We start from the raw sequence: 24,075 nt of genomic DNA, 5'->3' as shown, positions 1-24,075 counted from the left end.
GTAAACAACCTGATGGTGTTAATAACCAGATGGAGTAAACAACCTGATGGTGTAAACAACCTGATGGAGTAAACAACCTGATAGTGTTAAGAACCTGATATTCTTTTATTGTAATATACTGTACATCATTTAATATTTAACAGTTTTTTGTTTCTTAAACAGATTTACAAAATGAACGTAAACACCGGCACAATTACTTTCTCAAAATAGTTACCTAATTGAATAAAAATGTATGAATATATGTTTTTGTTTCTGTTCATAAAATACTTGCAGAGATCGAAGGAACACCTTACTTTCTGGACTAAGTGCAGTTTGAGCATAAATTTCACAAAAAGTCGTCTCCTTGTCATTTCAATAGATCCAACAGTATATACAGGAAAAGATCAAACACAAATCATTCCATCTCAACAGGTGCACATACATATACATACAGTACACACAAACACACATTACAGAGCAGCCATGTTGTCTTGGAGTGTCTAATACTGCAAAAGAAGCTCGACTTCAAACTAGCGTGTTACATGCATATATACGATTTTCATAGCAATAGAACAGGATTGTAAAATTGTTTTGTGACATCTGGTTTGTCATTCACTTCACTGTTAAGCTGTACAGGGTTTTTTCCTTTCTGGTTACATTAAGCTGTACATTCCCTGCATAGATTTTGTTGTAGTGTGGAATGGACAGAGAACATTCCCCTCATTGGTTCTTTGGTCTCCCGGTAACCAGTAGAATAGTTTGGAACGTCTGTCATATGTTGAAGATCCTAGATCTGCTTTGAAACACTGCAGAGGGGTTGGGAGAGAGCTTGGTCCTCACCAACTGCTCCTGCAATAACATAAACATGACATGGATTACTGAAAGATAACCACAGGCAATACAGGTCTTGTGCTGTTCAAATAGGAGATAACCTACAGTATATGAGAGGTGACTTGTTTGGTTGTGCTGTCATAGTGCATTAGACCTGCTGTCACTGAACTAGTAGACAGAATTCACCACTGCTGTCAGTGAACTAGTAGACAGAATTCATCACTGCTGTCAGTGAACTAGTAGACAGAATTCACCACTGATGTCAGTGAACTAGTAGACAGAATTCATCACTGCTGTCAGTGAACTAGTAGACAGAATTCACCACTGCTGTCAGTGAACTAGTAGACAGAATTCATCACTGCTGTCAGTGAACTAGTAGACAGAATTCACCACTGATGTCAGTGAACTAGTAGACAGAATTCATCACTGCTGTCAGTGAACTAGTAGACAGAATTCACCACTGCTGTCAGTGAACTAGTAGACAGAATTCACCACTGATGTCAGTGAACTAGTAGACAGAATTCACCACTGCTGTCAGTGAACTAGTAGACAGAATTCATCACTGCTGTCAGTGAACTAGTAGACAGAATTCACCACTGCTGTCAGTGAACTAGTAGACAGAATTCACCACTGCTGTCAGTGAACTAGTAGACAGAATTCATCACTGCTGTCAGTGAACTAGTAGACAGAATTCACCACTGCTGTCAGTGAACTAGTAGACAGAATTCATCACTGCTGTCAGTGAACTAGTAGACAGAATTCATCACTGCAAAATGCTGCTGATGCTAGACTTTCTGAAAAAACATCCAGCCAGAACCTATTTGGCCTACATTAATGGAATTTCACTCGACCCTGAAAGGAAGTTTGCATGCTGTATCCATCAAGTAACATCCCACTGGGAATACACTGGTGTTTCCTCGTCCTTCAATGAAATTACGTTGAACCAAAGTGCAATAGACATTGAATTGATGCCTGTGCCCAGTGGGATGTTCTAGATATGAATCTGCCTTTTCCAATGCAGTTGACTAGCAGTGATACAATGGAAGGTGTACTTGGTGTACTTGGCAGAGTTTGTCTTGAGATCAAAGCATACTTTTCTGAGTTGTAGGTCTGTAGTCTCAGCAACAGCCTCTTGGGCCAATAAAGAAAATGTAATGTGACTATTTTCTGGATGAGAGGCTGTGTCTGTACAGGAAATCTGTCAAACTGCGGCTTCAAACATATTTTTTGGTGTGCGTGCTTCAGAGTCTGTTTGCCTGTGTGTCTCTGTGGGGGTGTCCACCCCCTCCCTCCCTTCTCCAACACACATTGTATTCGACTCGGTACAGCAGCCAGGTCTGCCTCTCCTAAATTACATTCACACTGAAAAGTCTGCAGCCCACTGCATCGCATCACACTTTAACAAAATGGCAAATAATCCATTATTTCTCTCTCTCTTGCTCTCTTTTTATCTCTCCCTCCCTCCCTCCCTTGATAGAACCCTGAGGGTTCGGCTCATGACCGTGCCTGTAGTCAGACGCATTGTGAGAAAAGGGAGAAGTTCACATTTAACGGAACAGTGAGAGGGAAGGAGGCAGGAGAGAGCCAATAAAAAGAGAAAATGGAGAGAGGGAGGGTGAAAGGAGAGTGGGTGAGAGAGTAAAGGGGTGCAAAGGAGTGTGATTAGCATAATGCTTTGTTTTATCCTCTTGTTATGCACTTTAACCCATTGTAAACCACATCCCCATTCCTGCCCTGTACATCTGGTTTTGTACAAAAACTCTCTTTTTTATATCACATTGAAAAGCTGAAGTCATGTCCTCCAGTGGTGATGAAAAACATGTCTGCAAGGTTCTTACAATGTCTCCTGGGAGAAAACACTGTCAGTAGACGCATTAATAGAACTACAGAATGGTATGCCTAAATGTTTACCCGAGAGGGAGGACTCTGAAAGCTTCCATGTGTTTCAGAACTAAATGGCTTGTAGACTGCTAGGCATCTTTTCTTAGCTATTTGGGTATTGCTCATTTAAAATATATACAGTAGCGGTCAAAAGTTTGGACACACCTACTCATTCAAGGGTTTGGACACACCTACTCATTCAAGGGTTTGGACACACCTACTCATTCAAGGGTTTGGACACACCTACTCATTCAAGGGTTTGGACACACCTACTCATTCAAGGGTTTGGACACACCTACTCATTCAAGGGTTTGGACACACCTACTCATTCAAGGGTTTGGACACACCTACTCATTCAAGGGTTTGGACACACCTACTCATTCAAGGGTTTGGACACACCTACTCATTCAAGGGTTTGGACACACCTACTCATTCAAGGGTTTGGACACACCTACTCATTAAAAAGTTTGGACACACCTACTCATTCAAGGGTTTGGACACACCTACTCATTCAAAAGTTTGGACACACCTACTCATTCAAGGGTTTTTCTCTACTTGTACTAATTTCAACATTGTATAATATTAGTGAAGTCATTAAAACTATGAAATAACACATAGAATCATGTAGTAAACAAAAAAGTGTTAAACAAATATTTTAGATTCTTCAAAGTAGCCACCCTTTGCCTTGATGACAGCTTTGCATACTCTTGGCATTCTCTCAACCAGCTTCATGAGGTAGTCACCTGGAATGCATTTCAATTAACCGGTGTGCCTTCTTAAAAAAATTGTTTCCCTTCTTAATGCGTTTGAACCAATCAGTTGTGTTGTGACAAGGTAGAGGTAGTATACAGAAGAGAGCCAGCCCTATTTGGTAAAAGACCAAGTCCATATTATGGCAGCAACAGCTCAAATAAGCAAAGAGAAACGACAGTCCATCATTACTTTAAGACATTAAGACATGAAGGTCAGTCAATGCAGAACATTTCAAGAACTTTTAAAGTTTCTTCAAGTGCATTCGCACAAACCACCAAGCGCTATGATGAAACTGGATCTCATGAGGAATGCCACAGAAAAGAGTTACCTCAGCTGCAGAGGATAAGTTCATTAGAGTTACCAGCCTCAGATTGCAGCCCAAATAAATGCTTCACAGAGTTCAAGTAACAGACACATCTCAACATCAACATCAACTGTTCAGAGGAGACTGCGTGAATCAGGCCTTCATGGTCAAATTGCTGCAAAGAAACCACTACTAAAGGACACCAATAAAAATAAGAGACTTGCTTGGGCCAAGAAACATGAGCAATGGACATTAGACTTGTGGAAATCTGTCCTTTTGTCTGATGAGTCCAAATTTGATTTGATTTTTGGTTTCAACCGCCGTGTCTTTGTGAGACGCCGAGTAGGTGAACAGATGATCTCCGCATGTGTGGTTCCCACCATGAAGCATGGAAGAGGAGGTGTGATGGTGCTTTCCTGGTGACTCTATCAGTAATTTATTTAGAATTCAAGGCACACTTAACCAGCATGGCTACCACAGCATTCTGCAGCGATACGCCATCCCATCTTATTTGTGCTTAGTGGGACTATCATTTGTTTTTCAACAGGACAATGACCCGACACACCTCCAAGCTGTGTAAGGGCTATTTGACCAAGAAGTAGAGTGATGTAGTGCCACATCAGATGACCTGGCTTCCACAATCACCCCACCTCAACCCAATTGAGATGGTTTGGGATGAGTTGGACCGCAGAGTGAAGGAAAAGCACCAAACAAGTGTGCAGCATATGTGGGAACTCCTTCAAGACCATTGGAAAAATCATTCCTCATGAAGCTGAGAATGCCAAGAAGAATCTCAAATATAAAATATATTTTGATTTGTTTAACACTTTTTTGGTTACTACATGATTCCATATGTGTTATTTCATAGTTTGTCTTCACTATTATTCTACAATGTAGAAAATAGTAAAAAATAAAGAAAAACCCTTCAATTAGTAGGTGTTCTATATACTACAGTTCAAAAGTTTGGGGTCACTTAGAAATGTCCTAGTTTTCCATGAAAACATACATTCATTTTTTTTATTTAACTAGGCAAGTCAGTTAAGAACAAATTCTTATTTACAATGACGGCCTACCGGGGAACGGTGGGTTACCCGCCTTGTTCAGGGGCAGAACTACAGATTTTTACCTTGTCAGCTCGGGATTCGATACAGCAACCTTTCGGTTACTGGTCCAACGCTCTTAACACTCTGCCTACCTGCCGCCCCCATGAGTTGCAAAATGAATAGGAAATATAGTCAAGATGTTGACAAGGTTAAAAAATAATGATTTTTTAATTTAAATAATAATTGTGTCCTTCAAACTTTGCTTTCGTCAAATAATCCTCCATTTGCAGCAATTACAGCCTTGCGGACCTTTGGCATTCTAGTTGTCAATTGGTTGAGGTAATCTGAAGAGATTTCACCCCATGCTTCCTGAAGCAAGTTGGATTGGCTTGATGGGCACTTCTTACCTTAGCTTATGGTCAAGCTGCTCCCACAACAGCTCAATAGGGTTGAGATCTGGTGACTGTGCTGGCCACTCCATTATAGACAGAATACCAGCTGACTGCTTCTTCTCTAAATAGTTATTGCATAGTTTGGAGCTGTGCTATTGGTCATTGTCCTGTTGTAGGAGGAAATTGGCTCCAATTAAGCGCTGTCCACAGGGTATGGCATGGCATTGCAAAATGGAGTGATAGCCTTCCTTCTTCAAGATCCCTTTTACCCTGTCCAAATCTCCCACTTTACCACCACCACAGCACCCCCAGACCAACACATTGCCTCCACCATGCTTAACAGATGGCATCAAGCACTCCTCCAGCATCTTTTCATTTGAAATCTTTTAATTAATGATCCGAACACCTCAAACTTAGATTTGTCTGTTCATAACACTTTTTTCCAATCTTCCTCTGTCCAGTGTCTGTTTTCTTTTGCCCATTTTAATCTTTTATTTTTATTGGCCAGTCTGAGATATGGCTTTTTCTTTGCAACTCTGCCTAGAAGGCCAGCATCCTGGAGTCGCCTCTTCACAGTTGACGTTGAGACTGGTGTTTTGCGGGTACTATTTAATGAAGCTGCCAGTTGAGGACTTGTGACGAGTCTGTTTCTCAAACTAGACACTCTAATGTACTTGTCCTCTTGCTCAGTTGTGCACCGGGGCCTCCCACTCCTCTTTCTATTCTGGTTAGGGCCAGTTTGCGCTGTTCTGTGAAGGGAGTAGTACACAGCGTTGTACGAGATCTTCAGTTTCTTGGCAATTTCTCGTATGGAATAGCCTTTATTTCTCAGAACAAGAATAGAATGATGAGTTTCAGAAGAAAGTTCTTTGTTTCTGGCCATTTTGAGCCTGTAAAACGAACCCACAAATAATGATGCTCCAGATACTCAACTAGTCTAAAGAAGGCCAGTTTTAGTGCTTCTTTAAATCAGACCAACACTTTTCAGCTGTGCTAACCAAATTGCAAAAGGGTTTTCTGATGATCAATTAGCTTTTTAAAATGATCAGCCGTTTCCAGCTACAATAGTCATTTACAATATTAACAATGTCTACTCTGTATTTCTGATCAATTTGATGTTATTTCAATGGAGAAAAAATGTGCTTTTCTTTCAGTAACAAGGACCCAAAACGTTTGAATGGTAGTAGACATCTCTCCCTCTCCATAACTAAGTTTATTGATTTTGTTTATTCAAAAGCATAACAAGGACTTCAATATTAATTGCCGTGATGGATGGGTGAATGCTATGAAAGCGGATCAAGCGGATGTGTGCGTGCCTGGGGGCTTGGTCAGAGAGCTCAGTGGGTGGGGGTGTCAAAAATGACTTGGCAGTGTGTGGAGGCTTGGACTGTATTGTTTAATATCGATCCCCTGGGTTTTGCGTTGTGTTGGCAGATTGCTCAGAGAAGGATCAAAACAATAGAGCACTAGGTTGATGTCAGTAGGTAGAGGGGGCGGTACACTGAGGCTTGGTTGATGGGTGAGGGCTTGGTTGATGGGGCTTGGTTGATGGGACTTGGTTGATGGGGCTTGGTTGATGGGTGAGGGCTTGGTTGATGGGGTTTGGTTGATGGGTGAGGGCTTGGTTGATGGGTGAGGGGCTGTACAGAGAGAGGGTTCAATATGATGACCATAGCGGATAGCCTGTAGTTTGTATCTAATGTCTACTTTTCAGGAGTTAAATCCTTTGCACCCAATTTGTTTTTACATTTCCCTGCATGCAACCTGACCACACACATACACACATCTCACCCTGACCACACACATACACCCATCTCACCCTGACTACACACATACACCCATCTCACCCTGACCACACACATACACACATCTCACCCTGACCACACACATACACCCATCTCACCCTGACTACACACATACACCCATCTCACCCTGACTACACACATACACACATCTCACCCTGACCACACACATACACCCATCTCACCCTGACCACACACACACACACATCTCACCCTGACCACACACATACACCCATCTCACCCTGACTACACACATACACACATCTCACCCTGACCACACACATACACACATCTCACCCTGACCACACACATACACCCATCTCACCCTGACTACACACATACACACATCTCACCCTGACTACACACATACACCCATCTCACCCTGACTACACACATACACACATCTCACCCTGACTACACACATACACACATCTCACCCTGACCACACACATACACCCATCTCACCCTGACCACACACACACACCCATCTCACCCTGACCACACACATACACCCATCTCACCCTGACTACACCCATCTCACCCTGACCACACACATACACCCATCTCACCCTGACTACACACATCTCACACTGAACACACGCATTCACGCTGAACACACACATACACCCATCTCACGTTGAACACACACATCTCACACTGATTTCTGGGCCATGGTAATTAATAGACTATGACCTACAGATGACATGTCTCATATTATTAAACCCGGTGGCCTGTCAAACACTGTCGTACTGGCATTCTACAACATTTGGCTTAGACCGGCTATGCACTGGCCTTCTATATCTGATTTGGAGGCTAAAACATGTTCTCCCATGTGACTAGCCAAAAAGTTTAATAAGTTTAATCGTGGCTTTTTGGGAAGCTATAGTGGAGCATGTTTTTGCTTTTAGAAAATGTTATCTTCCCAAAGAACATCCAAAGAAAGTTTCAACTGACCGGAAATAATCTTCTTCCCTCTTATTTTCTTTCTCTCTGCTCCTGAAAAGAGATGTACCAGCACACCTACAGCACTAACACTCAGGTACGCTGGAATATTTATAAAACAAGGTTCAAAAACAGACTTTCCTCCACAGTGCTTGCTTTCACTTTTTTGTGTGTTTCAACTTACTATTAAATTTAAAACTGAAAAATTCCTAGCAAGCAGTGTGCAAGAGTTTCTTCTTTCTTTAATCTATGCCAATCTCTCTCTGGCATAGATGACAGTGAGTGAGAGCAGAAAGCCGAGTCTGCTCAGCCCGTTCTCTCCCACTCGCCGCTGGCAGATGGCACAGAGAAGCGGGGCAGGTGGGATGGCATTAAACCCCAGGAGATTCCCTAAAGAGTTCCACTCCCTGTCACACAACGTCTGCCTTGAACTACCCCAGGGAGAGAACAGGGGGTGGGCTGGGATCAAAACAGGAAAGATTTACAGTACTTCTCTCTCTCTCTCTCTCACCTCGCCTCTCTCTCACCTCGCCTCGCCCCTCCTCTCTCTCTCTCTCTCTCTCTCTCTCACCCCTCCTCTCTCTCTCTCACCCCTTCTCTCTCTCTCTCTCTCTCTCACCCCTCCTCTCTCTCACCCCTCCTCTCTCGCTCTCTCTCTCACCTCGCCTCTCTCTCACCCCTCCTCTCTCTCTCACCTCGCCTCTCTCTCTCTCCACCTGAACCCACTCTGACACAAAACCTCTGTGATTTGAGTCTCCAAATCCTAATTGTCCAAATATCTGAATATTATTGACTATCTTGTCTCTGTATGTAATGCCTGCTTCTCTCTAACCAGGTCAATGTCATAGGCCTGGCAGTTTGCGTTATAATCTGAAACAGCTGGGACACATTGAGCAGCTTTAGGACAGAACAGGATCACAGTATCACCTCTTAGAGATGCCTCAGCACCACGGGGAACACCTGAGACCAGGCTGGAACAATGGCTATGTCCCTAACCATACCCTTACCCTATGTTCCCCACACAGTGTCTTTGTGTCACTACAGCGTCTTTTCTATGTCTTTCAACTGACTTTGCCTTTGAAATAGTACTACCTAAAGAATAGGGCATCATCACAGATGTGTACAATGACTTCTATGGAACGAGATGCTGCCACTAAGACTTTGCTCATCTCAAGGATTCAGACCATTTTGAATAACATTGGAAAAAGATGGATTTATGCCCTGAACACTGTGAAACTCTGTCCTCTGTCTCACCTCTCCCATGGTTCCTATACTGAGGTTGGGTCTCTCTGGCAGGCAGCTCTGCTGGAGGCCGGTGCTGATGATAGGGGTGGTTGTGGTGGAGGAAGGCTGGAGTAGGGTTACAGGGGCCTTGGGGACAGTGGAGATGGTGGCCTGCAGCCCAGCGGTGGAGGTGGTGGTATTGTGGTCCCTCTGGTGAAGCTCTGTGTGTCTGAAAGCCTCCCCGGCTCCGCTGTAGGCGGCCTGGTAGCTGGTCTCATTGGGGAGGTGGGAGACCCCCGACCGGGGGCTGGCGTACGGGGCAGGGGGGCGTTGTTTCCTAGTGGTCTTGGCCGGTCTTGCCCCTGTCCAAGGCCGGTACTCCTGTCTACAAGGAGGAGAGGGAAGTGTAAGGGAGCGCTCCCATGGTCTGAAAATAATTGTTATTTTACAAACACTGCAAAAGTTTTGTCCATTGGCTTTTTGCTCTCTATACTGTCGGCTATTTTACATAGAAAATGTTGCAAATTCTGTATTGTTGTGTAAATCAGACTAACCAAAGCATAAACAAGCTAATCAGGCTCATCATCGATTAAGGGTGATGATGTCCATTGGGATTCGAGCAGAGCAATACAGGGGCCTGGGTGGGTTCTGGTAATGATGCATGAGATTTCAGCTCAGTGCTTCTGGGAAATGAGAATGGGGCGGGGCATGCTGTCATCATAAAGAAACACCATTGGATGTTGAGGATTATCAAACTGCAGAAACACTTTAATTTGGTCTCTAATCATGCACTCTAATCAAGGGGATATCAAATGTGTGTGAGTTTATTAATAATTGAAAGCGTTTTGCTGTTTCTATTTTAGCAGCTGCCTACTGTTCAAATTAAAACTATTGGTTATTTCTGTAGCATGACACTTAATGCATCTAATGTATTTTGCATGAATGCACACACACACACACACACACACACACACACACACACACACACACACACACACACACACACACACACACACACACACACACACACACACACTGAACTGCAAGACCTAGCCTGGTGGCAATTTCCGTTCAAAAGGTATTGCATAATTATACACACTGCAGATTACATTTGTGCCAATATTCATGTAGTGGGCTAAAAAGTATTTAACGATTTTCAGAAAACAATAACTTGAAGCATACTAATGAAATCGTTAGGTTAGAGCGCAGTTATCAATGGCTTTTGAGAGAGTGGACAGCTCCAGGTGCTGAAATGAAAGAAACAGAATGGGTCTGAAAGGACAGCGTCAGAGTGATGGAGCCTACCTGTAAGAGCTTTGAGCTGTTCCGGTCCCCTGCTCCCCCCACCTCATGCCCAGCTCCTCTCTCTCCCCCGTCTCCCCTCTCGTCTCGCTCGCATTGGGGTAACTGTTTACTGGGCTATCCGAACCAACGGTGCCCCCTTTTCCACAATTGCTAATCCAGGGGAAATGCTCCTTCTTCGGAATAGGCCAGGGTTTGTAATCCTGCTTGTACTGGGTGACACTCGAGAACGGCACGCCGGGTCGGTGGTAGTCCTCCCGGGGTTTGAAGTTTGCTTCCCTCCGGCCTCTCAATGATCTCCGGGTGCCCGGGGCATCTCCCGGTGTTTGGGGGGATCCGCGGTGGTCCGGACTAGAATAGGTGTGCGTCAGAACCCGGTCCGTCGGCACCTGCCTGGTGACGGATCGCACCTCTTGGTCGGCGATGTCTGAGTAATTCTGGATGGTCAGTGGCAATGAAAGATCGGATTTATCAAACTGGTTCCAAAACCGAGCCAGACAGCACACTCTGCTTATGCACGGCCAAGCCATGGCGATTTGGTTCAAGTAAAAAAGTAATAGACTAATCAAAGAAAATGAGGAAAAATTAAATAAGGAACAAACACAACAAATCCAATGTTAGCTACATTCAGAAGTGCCGCCTTGTGTGTGCCCGTTCCTGGAAACCTGCGCGAGCGTGCTGTCCTCCATGCCACCACTCTGGAATGCCAGGATGGAACAGAGCAGCAAGTGCGCTGTCGACAAGCTGTCATCATAGACTAGACGTAACATAGTAAACGTAAATCCAAGACACAAAAATTAGTATGATGTTATGTTTGGTATCGTTACATTAGACAGCTAGCAGCCGTTACATCTTCTCGGTGTAACAGTTGGGATAATGGGATCATTCGGAATACAACGCATTTCTCATCCTTACATTGACATACATTTTCTAAGCCATATCCCACACCAGATCCAAGGTGTCTTAATCCACACAGGAAGCCTGCCTACCTAGAAAAGCTTAAGAGAAAAACTGTGCTATTGCTATTCAGGTTAAGTGTTTTCATTAAAGGCCCAGCAGGAATCTGTATTCTCTCTCATTCCAAACCTGTAGTCTACATAAGGGTTCCATAAATGCACAACACAACCCATTATTACTAATCAAACTCATGTAGGCTGTGGCTCTCTGAACATCCACCTGAAACTGACATTAGGCTGGAGGCTATATGGTGTAAACTTGAAGTATAGACGTAAATCACATCACAGCTCTGACAAGGCTTCTTTAACCAGGCTGTGTCACATCCGGCCGTGATTGGGAGTCCCATAGGGAGGCGCACCATTGACCCAGCATCGTCCGGGTTAGGCCGTCATTGTAAAGAAGAATTTGTTCTTAACTGACTTGCCTAGTTAAATAAAGGTTAAATAAAAACATACAAAAAATGTAAGCGAGTAATTGCAGTCAGCTTGTTCCGTGTGAAAACCTCCCCGTGCGGTGGAGCCCTGATTCGTCTGCGTTGAGTCCTCTCTGCTGCACACTGCTATGTACTGTGAGTCTGTATGTATAGCATCATATGGTCCCTGCCAAGAGGACTGGGATTTATGGCACAGGAGGTTACTGGTTCAAGCTTAACTTTCCAAGTCCCTTTACAGTCTGATATGCTTTTCTCCAAACCCAAAGACCCACCAGGATGACGGTGGACCTGGGCAGTGAGGGCTCGTTGGTGAAGGGTCAGAGGATGACAGTGGACCTGGGCAGTGAGGGGTCAGAGGATGATGGTGGACCTGGGCAGTGAGGGGTCAGAGGATGACAGTGGAACTGGGCAGTGAGGGGTCAGAGGATGACGGTGGACCTGGGCAGTGAGGGATCATTGGTGAGGGGTCAGAGGATGACGGTGGAGTGAGGACTCGTTGGTGAGGGGTCAGAGGATGACAGTGGACCTGGGCAGTGAGGGCTCTCGTTGGTGAGGGATCAGAGGATGACGGTGAACCTGGGCAGGGAGGGCTCGTTGGTGAGGGGTCAGAGGATGACGGTGGACCTGGGCAGAGAGGGCTCGTTGGTGAGGGGTCAGAGGATGACGGTGTACCTGGGCAGGGAGGGCTCGTTGGTGAGGGGTCAGAGAATGACAGTGGACCTGGGCAGTGAGGGCTCTGGTTGGTGAGGGGTCAGAGGATGACGGTGGACCTGGGCAGTGAGGGCTCTGGTTGGTGAGGGGTCAGAGGATGACGGTGGACCTGGGCAGTGAGGGCTCGTTGGTGAGGGGTCAGAAGATTCGGGAGGGCCAAATCTGCAGACCCACGTCGTATAAAAGCAGTTGATTAAGGTACAGGCCACTCACACACTGGGAAACTCCGTTTGAATCACGGATTGCCACTAAATCAATGGCCCGGTCCCTGAGAAGGATGTACTGATTGAGATAAGATAGGAAATCTTGCTTCCACTTAGCTAATAACCTACAGATTAGAAACTAGATAAGAGAGAAAAGACATGTACATCACAGGGCCAGTCTCTCTTTTCTGTAGGGGGACTCAGGTTGGCCTCTGGTGGGTCGTACCATGCTGTTAGGGGTGGTGTCCTGGGGCGTGGGCTGTGGTATACTCCAGTACCCAGGGGTCTACCTGGACTGCACACTGTAATCAACACCAACAAGTGTGTGAAGCAGAACATGCAGTGAACTAGAATCTTCAGTAGAAAACCTCTGAGGATCATGGGATAATCAAAATAGGTTTGTACAGAAATAGATGTTGATTTTCTCAATATTATCACTTTGCTTTGGGCCTTAATTTGTTTAGTAAATCACTGCTGCTGTTCACGGAATAACACATACACGTACACACACACAGTGCTGTAATATACTGAATCAAAAGTTTATTCTTCAAGTTTCTTTCATTCATACAAGTGTGAAGTAGCTATTCATGCAATGATGGAGACAAATAGAAAAAGACTCTTAGAAGACACTCTTATCCAGAGCAACTTACAGTTAGTGCATTCATCTTAAGATAGCTAGGTGGGACAACCACATATCACCATCACAGTAAGGACATTTTTCCTCAATTAAGTAGTTATCAGCAAAGTCGGTGCTAGTAGGAAAAGAAAGAAACAGCCTACATTCTCTTCACTGTTCCAATAAGAAGGTTCAACAGATGATCCTCCACCCATTCAGGATCTTCCCCATTCTTTGTTCCTGAGCTCCACTCTCCTGATTTTACCACTAACTGTCTTTGGTAGCTGTTCCACAAACTCTACCTGTGAAGATGAGAAAAGTCGAATTACCTTATTTTTTGCCTTCTAATAGATATTGATCAAGCTTTTTTTTCAACAATAAATAGCTTTACAAAAGAATAACAATGACCTTGCGTGGATACTTGTACGGTGCAGTAACTCTCTTCACATACGTCTGTAATTCTTTCTTAAGTTGATCTTGATCTTGAGATTTGTACTCTGCTGTTAGAACAACAAATGCCTTCACAACCTGGGAAGATGGAGGGCATATTAACTGGGTTGTTTTATGTAACCTTTAATTAACCTTTAATTAACCTTTATTTAACTTGGCAAGTCAGTGAAGAACAAATTCTTATTTACAACGACGTCCTCCCCTAAACCAGACGACGCTGGCCCAATTGTGCGCCGCCCTATGGGACTCCCAATCACGGCCAGTTGTGATACAGCCTGGAATCGAACCAGGGTCTGTAGTGATGCCTCTAGCACTGAGATACAGTGCCTTTGACCGCTGCGCCACTTGGGAGCCCAATTACAGTGCAGTCGCTATGAATGATTTTGGGATTGAAGCCAATATAGGTTCATTTACAGAGATCTAACCAACAAGATAGTCCATAGTCTAATAACATCTGAGCTCTGAAATCATCTGACTGCTTTGATTCTGGGTGAGGATGACCTATTACTTTAATGGATTTGATTGATCCATCCTTACTGTACCTCTCCTCTGATAGGGTCAGGGCTGCTGACCACGGCTGACTCAGCCACAGCCTGGTGTTCAATCAAAGCGTTCTCCACCTCAAATGGACCAATACGGTACCTATACAAACCCAGACTTTAGCCCTATTCAGACAGGATTAGTTTCACTACGAATACGGTACCTATACAACCAACCCAGACTTTAGTCCTATTCAGACAGGATTAGTTTCACTACAAATACGGTACCTAAACAAACCCAGACTTTAGCCCTATTAAGACAGGATTAGTTTCACTACGAATACGGTACCTATACAACCAACCCAGACTTTAGTCCTATTCAGACAGGATTAGTTTCACTACAAATACGGTACCTAAACAAACCCAGACTTTAGCCCTATTAAGACAGGATTAGTTTCACTACGAATACGGTACCTATACAAACCCAGACTTTAGTCCTATTCAGACAGGATTAGTTTCACTACGAATACGGTACCTATACAAACCCAGACTTTAGTCCTATTCAGACAGGATTAGTTTTACTAGGGGAGGTCGTGTAATGTAATTATGTGCACGGGCACAAAACACCACATTTGTAATTTCAGTCCCGTCCGAATCTGCCAGTCATTTTTACATGGCAGGAGAGTAACAATCCCAGCCAGAGTAACCTACTGTTTTTTGGCGAACTCCAAGGTCCTCGGATAACGCTAGTCCTGTGCGAATCGACATCCCTGTGTTTTGAGAGAAATGTCTGAGTTTGACAGGTGTGGCTCGCTCACGGTTTGAGCAAGAAAACAATACCTGATTGGATAAACTGAACTAAGTGCTGCGCATAAGTGATATATAAATGACCTACATGTATCAACTTTCACAGTGAATGCTTTTGTTTATATATTTTGTGATTATGAATTGAATATTGTCAAATGCATCTGTAAAAAAATATTGGGCCTATTTGATGCTAAAGTTGCTGTTAATAGATAGCAAAGCAGCATAGAACTGACCTAAACATTTGGAAATGATAAGTTATCTTTCTCATCCATAGCCTTAAAACACATCTCAGGTGCAAGTGCACTGTTTAGCTCACATCTGAAGGCTGGGGGGCATTTAGGACGTACTACAGATTGCTGATATATTCTAATGATTATCATGGCACTTCCTCAATTCAAATATTACGGCGACACTACATCAAAGCTGGTTTGGTTTAGAAACTTGGGAACCAAGCTGGCGTTATCCGTGTGCCGGTATCCCCTGGACATGTTGAAATATCTTCACACCTAGAATAAAAACCTCCAGGCTTCCGTCATAACTGTCAATTTTTTGAAAACAAGTCATAATTACAGGGGCCAGTTTGGAAAAAAACTAATCCTGTCCGAATCGTCCTTCGGAATAACGGACATTCTGGAGTAATAATTACATAACCAACGTTCTCTAGTAATACTAGTCCCGGGCGAATAGGGGGATAGTCAACTAAACATTTTTGTTCAGTTTTCCAGACTCAGATTGAGCTTATTCATCGACTGAGAAGAACAAATTGACATTTGTGCCCCATAGATATAGATATAGGTATAGATATAGATATAGGTATAGATATAGGTATAGGTATAGATATAGATATAGACATAGGTATAGATATAGACATAGGTATAGATATAGATATAGGTATAGATATAGATATAGGTATAGATATAGGTATAGGTATAGGTATAGGTATAGATATAGGTATAGATATAGATATAGGTATAGGTATAGATATAGATATAGACATAGGTATAGATATAGACATAGGTATAGGTATAGATATAGGTATAGATATAGGTATAGGTATAGGTATAGATATAGGTATAGATATAGATATAGGTATAGATATAGATATAGGAATAGGTATAGATACAGGTATAGGTTGAGTTCCTGCCCGACTACATTGCTGAGACATGGCAGATCTTACAACGCCTGGATAGGTATTTAACATGTCAGCTAATGCTGCATTCGTAATGAAGAGGAAAGTGGGAATTTACACATAAAACTGGGAGACTAGTGGGAAACTATCATCCTGAGCTCCCACATAGTGACCCCTGACCTCACCTACTAAGGAAATGACCTCGATAACAGCATTTTCGGCAGTTAAATGCAACAAAACATTATTTATAAAAACTATGTATTAATATAGTTTTTGAACACTATAATTTGTTTACAAGCATGATAGCTGTATTTTTAGTTTAGTGCTTAATCAGCTATTTGGCCATTAGCCAATCGGGGTTTCTCAACAAGTTCAAAGCACGTGAACCAACTGGTATTTACAACTTCACAACTGATAAATTCCCACCTCTCACTTGGTTACGAATGCAGCATAATGACATAGCAATCTAATTCCCAACTGCACAGTCGATGATGTGGCACGCAACCATTGGTTGATGCAATGCAAGGCCTGCACATCTAGTCGGGCAGGAAGTCGACCATAGTGTTACCCAGCTGACAGGATGACGTCATCGGCTCGACCCACGAACCACAAGTAGTCGTCCTCATCCATGACACCCCTGTCACCAGTCAGGTAGAAGTCCCCAACATAGCACTCTGCTGTTCGATCAGGTTCCCCCTGCATAGATGTGCATACAAATATTACAATATTAAGATGGAAGAAAACAAACCAAGTCTCAATGTATTTCAGAAGGTTCAAATCAATATCAAAATTGAAGGACTAGTCAGTCAGTCAATCAATTAATCCAGGCTGTATCACAAACAGCTGTGATTGGGAGTCCCATAGGGCGGCACACAATTGGCCCAGCGTCTTCTGGTCTAGGCCGTCATTGTAAATAAGAATTTGTTCTTAACTGACTTGCCTAGTTAAATAAAGGCTAGATAAAATAAAAATCAATGATGTGGATATATAATGATGTGCTATTGGAAGAAAACAGACAGGGAGACCAGGTGGCTAGTTGACCTGCAGTGAACTGGTCGTACATACTGTGTATTCAGTAAACAGGGAAAAGGGCTTGTGTGGTTTCACTCTGATACCAAGGTTCCCCTCCACTCCTCTGGGCAAGACATTACCGGCTTCATCTACGACCTGAGATAGGAACACAAATGCTGCCAATGTCCACAGTTTGTATCAAAACATGGAAACTTTATTGATTACACATTGATTCATGTTGATGGTTAAGCACACATTACACGAATGAATGACTTGGATAATTTTCAACACTGTTGTCTGTTGACTGCATATACCTGCACATCATACTCTGGTGAAGCCTTCCCAAAGGCCCCGGCTTTGATCTTCATGCCCTTAAAAGTACCAGCTATCAGTACCTGGAAGTGAAATGACAGAGAAGCTAAGACACCATTCTCTGTGTAACCTTTTATCACCTCCAACTTAACTCACAGTTTCAGTTTGTCCATATCCTTCGTAGATGTCCAGTCCAGTGGCACTCCTCCACTTCTCCATCACCTCTGGGTTGATGGGTTCACCAGCACACAAACAATGCTGCAAGTTGCTGAAATTATAACTGACAAAAAAAAAGAGATGTCTCAGATGTCAATAACGATTTGGTTGTAATCTAAAAAGGAGACATTATTTAATCAGTGTGTAAGCAAATACCTGGACATGTCCTCTTGCACTAGCATTCGATAAGCAGTTGGAGCCGTGCAGAATGTGGATATGGGGTAGCTGGAGAGAGTCTTCAAAGAAAAACACATGAAATATCAATATCTGTAATGACATGAAATAACATTTCCCCACTACATTCAACCTAGCCACGACACACCTGCAGTGGAAGGCACAGAGGGGTTCTATATAGTGAGAATGAACATGCAGGGCCCTCTAGTGGTCAAATGCATTGGAAGGCACAGAGGGGTTCTATATAGTGAGAATGGACATGCAGGGCCCTCTAGTGGTCAAATGCATTGGAAGGCACAGAGAGGTTCTATATAGTGAGAATGGACATGCAGGGCCCTCTAGTGGTCAAATGCATTGGAAGGCACAGAGGGGTTCTATATAGTGAGAATGGACATGCACGGCCCTCTAGTGGTCAAATGCATTGGAAGGCACAGAGGGGTTCTATATAGTGAGAATGGACATGCACGGCCCTCTAGTGGTCAAATGCAGTGGAAGACACAGAGAGGGGTTCTATGGAGTGAGAATGGACATGCAGGGCCCTCTAGTGGTCAAATGCAGTGGAAGACACAGAGAGGGGTTCTATGGAGTGAGAATGGACATGCAGGGCCCTCTAGTGGTCAAATGCAGTGCCTGCAGATCTGAAGCAAACCACTTCCCTCAGATGTGCTGACATCAAAGATGTAAGGGAATAGGTGTTGTTTTCAGACCATATGGTGTATGAACACACACACACACACACACATACACATACACACACACACACACACACCTCCAGTACAGTGTGACTGTCGAAGCGGGGCATATGGTGGATGAAGACACAGGCTCCCTGGATCCAGGGGGCATAGACACTGCTCCAGGCAGACTTGGCCCAGCCTGTATCAGATGTGTTCCACAAGACATCCCTTTCCGTCAGGTCCAACCAGTACCTCCACACCGACAGGAGGGAGGGAGAGAGGGAGTAGGACAGAGATAAACCCCAATTAGGGTTCAGTTCAATGGGTATTATGTCATGCTTCATGTTTTGTGTGGACCCCAGGAAGAGTAGCTGCTGCTTTCACAACAGCAATTAGTCAGTGCAATCTAAGTTCAACCCATGTTATGGTTGTGGCGTGGTTATGTTATGGTTGTGATTATGTTATGGTTGTGGCGTGGTTGTGATTATGTCGTGGTTATGGTTATGTTATGGTTGTGGCATGGTTATGGTTGTGTTGTGTTTGTGGTTATGTTGAAGTAATCTCTCGTGGACAGACTATGTAAACATCTGTGTTAACTGAGATTAATGTTGGCGGACCTACCTTCCGTTGACAGTGAGGCCTATCCCATAGCTACTGTGGCTGTGTTGGGTCATCTTAGGTGACCCTGTGGTCCCACTGGTGAAGAAGATGGTCATAGGGTCATCACTGCGAGTCTTCACACACTCATGGTCGCTGGATGCGTTCCTATGGAGAGAGTTTGGTCAGTACAGAGATGCTGAAAGTAACAAGCAAGATGTAGATAGACCAAACCAATAGATCAGACACAGTGAACTGGAGTCATTATGATCCCATCCAGACCAAACCAATAGATCAGACACAGTGAACTGGAGCCATTATGATCCCATCCAGACCAAACCAATAGATCAGACACAGTGAACTGGAGTCATTATGATCCCATCCAGACCAAACCAATAGATCAGACCCAGTGAACTGGAGTCATTATGATCCCATCCAGACCAAACCAATAGATCAGACACAGTGAACTAGAGCCTTTATGATCCCATCCAGACCAAACCAATAGATCAGACACAGTAAACTGGAGCCATTATGATCCCATCCAGACCAAACCAATAGATCAGACACAGTGAACTGGAGCCATTGTGATCCCATCCAGACCAAACCAATAGATCAGACACAGTGAACTGTAGTCATCATGATCCCATCCAGACCAAACCAATAGATCAGACACAGTGAACTGTAGTCATTATGATCCCATCCAGACCAAACCAATAGATCAGACACAGTGAACTGGAGCCATTATGATCCCATCCAGACCAAACCAATAGATCAGACACAGTGAACTGGAGTCATTATGATCCCATCCAGACCAAACCAATAGATCAGACCCAGTGAACTGGAGTCATTATGATCCCATCCAGACCAAACCAATAGATCAGACACAGTGAACTAGAGCCTTTATGATCCCATCCAGACCAAACCAATAGATCAGACACAGTGAACTGGAGCCATTATGATCCCATCCAGACCAAACCAATAGATCAGACACAGTGAACTGGAGCCATTGTGATCCCATCCAGACCAAACCAATAGATCAGACACAGTGAACTAGAGCCTTTATGATCCCATCCAGACCAAACCAATAGATCACACACAGTGAACTGGAGTCATTATGATCCCATCCAGACCAAACCAATAGATCAGACACAGTGAACTGGAGCCATTATGATCCCATCCAGACCAAACCAATAGATCAGACACAGTGAACTGGAGCCATTATGATCCCATCCAGACCAAACCAATAGATCAGACACAGTGAACTGGAGCCATTATGATCCCATCCAGACCAAACCAATAGATCAGACACAGTGAACTGGAGCCATTATGATCCCATCCAGACCAAACCAATAGATCACACGCAGTGAACTGGAGCCATTATGATCCCATCCAGACCAAACCAATAGATCAGACATGGTGAACTAGAGCCATTATGATCCCATCCAGACCAAACCAATAGATCAGACACAGTGAACTGGAGCCATTATGATCCCATCCAGACCAAACCAATAGATCAGACACAGTGAACTGGAGCCATTATGATCCCATCCAGACAAAACCAATAGATCAGACACAGTGAACTGGAGCCATTATGATCCCATCCCATCCAAATCAAATTGGTCACATACACATATTTAAGAGATGTTATTGCGGGTGAGGCAAAAAACATAGTAAAATAATGGAATTAAGAAATATATAAATATATGGTCCTTTCTATGACAAGTGTCTTTGGAATTTTTTTCTGACCTAAGTTATCTTTACCTCACCAGATCTCCAAAGTTCTTCCAGCCCTCTCTCTTGGTGGGGGACACCAGTATTTTGTGCTGCAGGCTGGAGCACTGAGAGGCCACGGCATCGAGCAGGGGGGCCAGGGACTCGTCTGTGATGACACAGCGGGCCCCAGAGGTCTGCAGCCGGTGGAGGATGTCCCTGGCTGTCATCTGAGAGGTGCCTGGCAGCAACACTGTTCCTGTGGGGGACATGGGACTTCACCAGGGATATAAGATTTTCCTGAAGGGAAATCTTGCGGCCCTAGTCATAGCTAATGACAAGGCACTGGAATAAATAAGGTTGTACATTTTTCCTGTTCAGGTCAGGAGGTCAGATAGTACACCCGGCCCTAGGCATCACATTTATATTGAATTATTTTATTAATTTAGCAGCTTGTCTCCAAAACTATTTCAATTGTATTGCCCCAAACATATTTATTGAACTAAACATATGCTATCTCATAGCATTATGTCTGGACGAGTGGTATTCAAAGTCAGGGTCGACGGGGGGATTTCAGTGTGGTCGACGGGGGGATTTCAGTGGGGTCGATGGGGGGATTTCAGTGGGGTCGACGGGGGGATTTCAGTGGGGTCGACAAATAAAAAATAGTTTGATTTTGGGGGGATCCAAAAATGAAGAGGACAGATTATATTATGGGAACAATATACAAATGTTATTGAAAAATATATTTGACAAATAAATTGTACTAAGTAAGTAAATAAATGTACGTATTGGTTCTCTTAGAGCAGATATTCCCAAAGGCAAAGCCGTCGGGGGTACGCCTAATAAAAATGTGAATCACCAGATTTTCTAGTGACAAAAATTGGGTCCCCAGAAATTCTGGGGAAAAAAATGTGGTCCCCGCTGAAAAAGTTTCAATATCACTGGTCTAGACAATGCAATTTTGATTCTATTATGAAGTCTTGGATTTCTGGATTAGATCTTTTCTAGCTCACCGGTTCTGAGACAGGCCACATTGACGAGCCACCACTCTGGAACCCTGGGTAGTACCAGAAACACCCTGTCCTGCTGGTTGAGACCACAGGCACCTGACAGAACATTGGCCAGTCTTCTGGAGTGGAAGCCCAGCTCCTCAAAACTCCACCTCACCTCCTGCTTTCTGTCATTCACCCACCAGAAGGCAGGGTTAGATCCTTTCTCTCCTTTCTGAAATAAACCATGGTGATTTCACATTTACATTTGAGTTCATCTGAAACCGTAAAGTTTAATGTAGAACATATCCCTCTGCCAATATGAATGATATGTCAACTATCCTGCTACCTAAAGGCGGTCATCATGATGATGTTGTCATAACACTGACATAACACGTCATTACGAGTTATAACAACTATGTCACAGTCAGAGGGTTCAAGTCAAGTGTTACCATTTTTTCATTCCCCCATGATAATATATGCAACGGACAGTGCTTGACTTGGGGAGGAGCTCACCTGAGTAGAGTACCGGCAGCTCAAATGTTCTTCTGCTTGAGCTCCTGTTCCTCTTATAGAATACTAGCTCAATGTATTGTGGAGCTCCTGCACCTAAATATAAACAGTACTGGCACCCTAAACGAGTACTGAAAGCTATTTCATCCAAGTCAAGCACTGGAAATGAAAGTTGAAGGTTAGATAAACAAGGTATACTCTACCTTTTCTTTCTCTGCCCACACATCAAGCACATCTTCTGCAAAGTTGAAGTACTCAGGTATCTGGGGGCTGTATTGTTGTTTGATACTCTCATAGCCAGTAAAGTTTTGAGGAGGAGATACCCTATGTCCACGGATCTGACATTTAAAGTTACTTGGGAATATACTGAGTGCCTTCAGTTGAAATGACACTTTCCCAATGGCCCTCATCTGCAAAGGAAAAAAAACACTACTTAATAAAATACTTGTAGATGCAGTAGAAACAATACTGTTTAGAGCAAGAACAATCTCTTTCTCTCATTTTATGCATCATGCAAATGACTTTGAAGACATTCTTACCAGTTATATTAAAGCCATTCAGTAGAGACAAATTGTGCAACTAGTATTTTTATGGCAACAGTTGACAAGCAGAGAAGAACACTGTACAGAACGTATACAGTTGATACATTAAGGTATCATTAAGTATCACGCTTAGAAAGTATCATGCTTAAGTTTAAACCCCTCTCAAACCCTACCTCTCAAATCGTCGTGTTGTTTGCGGTTTATGTTGCTCTGTCTGCGGGCTGAAAATAAGGAATGGCGCCCAAGAAATGTCTCCATAAAGGGTCGAGTGAAAAGGAAGGAATTACTAGGGCTCAACTCCGACACAGGGAGAGATCTGTTCATTCCATGACCTGAATGGGTGAACTATTAAAATCTGCAGGAAGTAGGCGTGGTGTTATAAATGCACATGTAAAAGTTCAAATGTGTTTACTTATTTACACAACAATTGAAAGGAAACCACTAATATGTTTCAGACCAAAATTAGAGTAATATGACACCACAAAAACATTGCTTATTAATAGTCTTTATGGTTATTATAGCGCCTACTAAATACGTGTTTTTCTGTCCAAAATATTAGTCTACCGTGCAGACTAGATGAAGAGCTGTTGCCATTGGATCTTACATTAAATCATCACCCACGAACTGGGCCAATCTGTCACAATGTAGCCTAACAATTTCTTCCTCGTTTTACACACATGAAAACTGCACAGTTAATGTCATGTGATTGCAAACGGACGGACATCAATGAAAGTGAAGACATTGTCACAACAGTAGTAGGCAGTGTCGCAGACTTTTACCAGGTGTATTTGTAGATACAGCTGATCCTGCTACACTGTAACGTCGGTTCCTCAGATGTGATCAGATGGGATATAATTGCCCCAGGATGCTTTGCGCGGAGAGTATGACGGACTGTTTCCTGCGAGCAACACGTGGAATATGGATAACGCTCCAATGAACAGCTAGCCTATATGTTCCTTTCATTTCATTTCAAATTATTTTCATGAAAACTGCATGAAGTGAGGACATAACTGACTGACGTAAGCGAACAAGAGTTTACAATGTCTGATGGGCATTCAGCGTAAAACGTAGCTAGATAGATAGATGGCTATGGCTA

At 43.5% G+C, this 24,075-nt stretch overlaps 3 protein-coding genes and 1 long non-coding RNA gene across 8 annotated transcripts in view; 1 reads left to right on the top strand and 3 right to left on the bottom strand.

Moving 5' to 3' along the window:
- Window positions 1-24,075, bottom strand: part of LOC149982155 (uncharacterized) — a 472,901-nt gene that overhangs the window by 368,506 nt on the left and 80,320 nt on the right. The window lies entirely within an intron of this gene.
- Window positions 82-12,247, bottom strand: map6d1 (MAP6 domain containing 1). The gene is made up of 3 exons (XM_021613994.3): window positions 10,457-12,247; window positions 9,182-9,536; window positions 82-828 (listed from the first exon to the last, which is right to left on the bottom strand). Exons 1-3 carry the CDS (start codon window positions 10,981-10,983, stop codon window positions 751-753), a joined length of 960 nt encoding a protein of 319 aa, XP_021469669.3. The 5' UTR covers window positions 10,984-12,247; the 3' UTR covers window positions 82-750.
- acsm3 (acyl-CoA synthetase medium chain family member 3) lies at window positions 13,273-23,851 on the bottom strand. Of its 2 annotated transcripts, XM_036986427.2 has the most exons (15): window positions 23,759-23,851; window positions 23,153-23,334; window positions 22,641-22,847; window positions 21,949-22,159; window positions 20,984-21,191; window positions 19,247-19,390; window positions 18,721-18,877; window positions 17,934-18,013; window positions 17,718-17,841; window positions 17,564-17,644; window positions 17,304-17,405; window positions 16,807-16,934; window positions 14,366-14,465; window positions 13,782-13,901; window positions 13,273-13,675 (listed from the first exon to the last, which is right to left on the bottom strand). In XM_036986427.2, exons 3-15 carry the CDS (start codon window positions 22,845-22,847, stop codon window positions 13,589-13,591), a joined length of 1,749 nt encoding a protein of 582 aa, XP_036842322.2. In that variant the 5' UTR covers window positions 23,153-23,334; window positions 23,759-23,851; the 3' UTR covers window positions 13,273-13,588. The 2 variants fall into 2 exon arrangements, with proteins under 2 accessions (XP_036842322.2, XP_036842323.1); XM_036986428.2 differs by lacking the exons at window positions 14,366-14,465; window positions 16,807-16,934.
- ece2a (endothelin converting enzyme 2a) overlaps window positions 23,834-24,075 on the top strand; it is a 216,461-nt gene continuing 216,219 nt past the window's right edge. Inside the window, exon 1 of one of the 4 annotated variants that reach the window (XM_036986430.2) lies at window positions 23,834-23,998. The gene's annotated coding sequence lies outside the window, so the exon portion shown is untranslated. The remainder of the gene's footprint in view (window positions 23,999-24,075) is intronic. The other 3 variants (XM_090182797.1, XM_036986429.2, XM_090182798.1) reach the window with 3 other exon arrangements.

This window comes from Oncorhynchus mykiss, chromosome 8 (assembly GCF_057628025.1).
Source record: "Oncorhynchus mykiss isolate SJ-2025 chromosome 8, ASM5762802v1, whole genome shotgun sequence".
In the NCBI taxonomy this organism is placed as follows: domain Eukaryota; kingdom Metazoa; phylum Chordata; class Actinopteri; order Salmoniformes; family Salmonidae; genus Oncorhynchus; species Oncorhynchus mykiss.
This window is presented reverse-complemented; position numbering and strand designations above follow the sequence as displayed.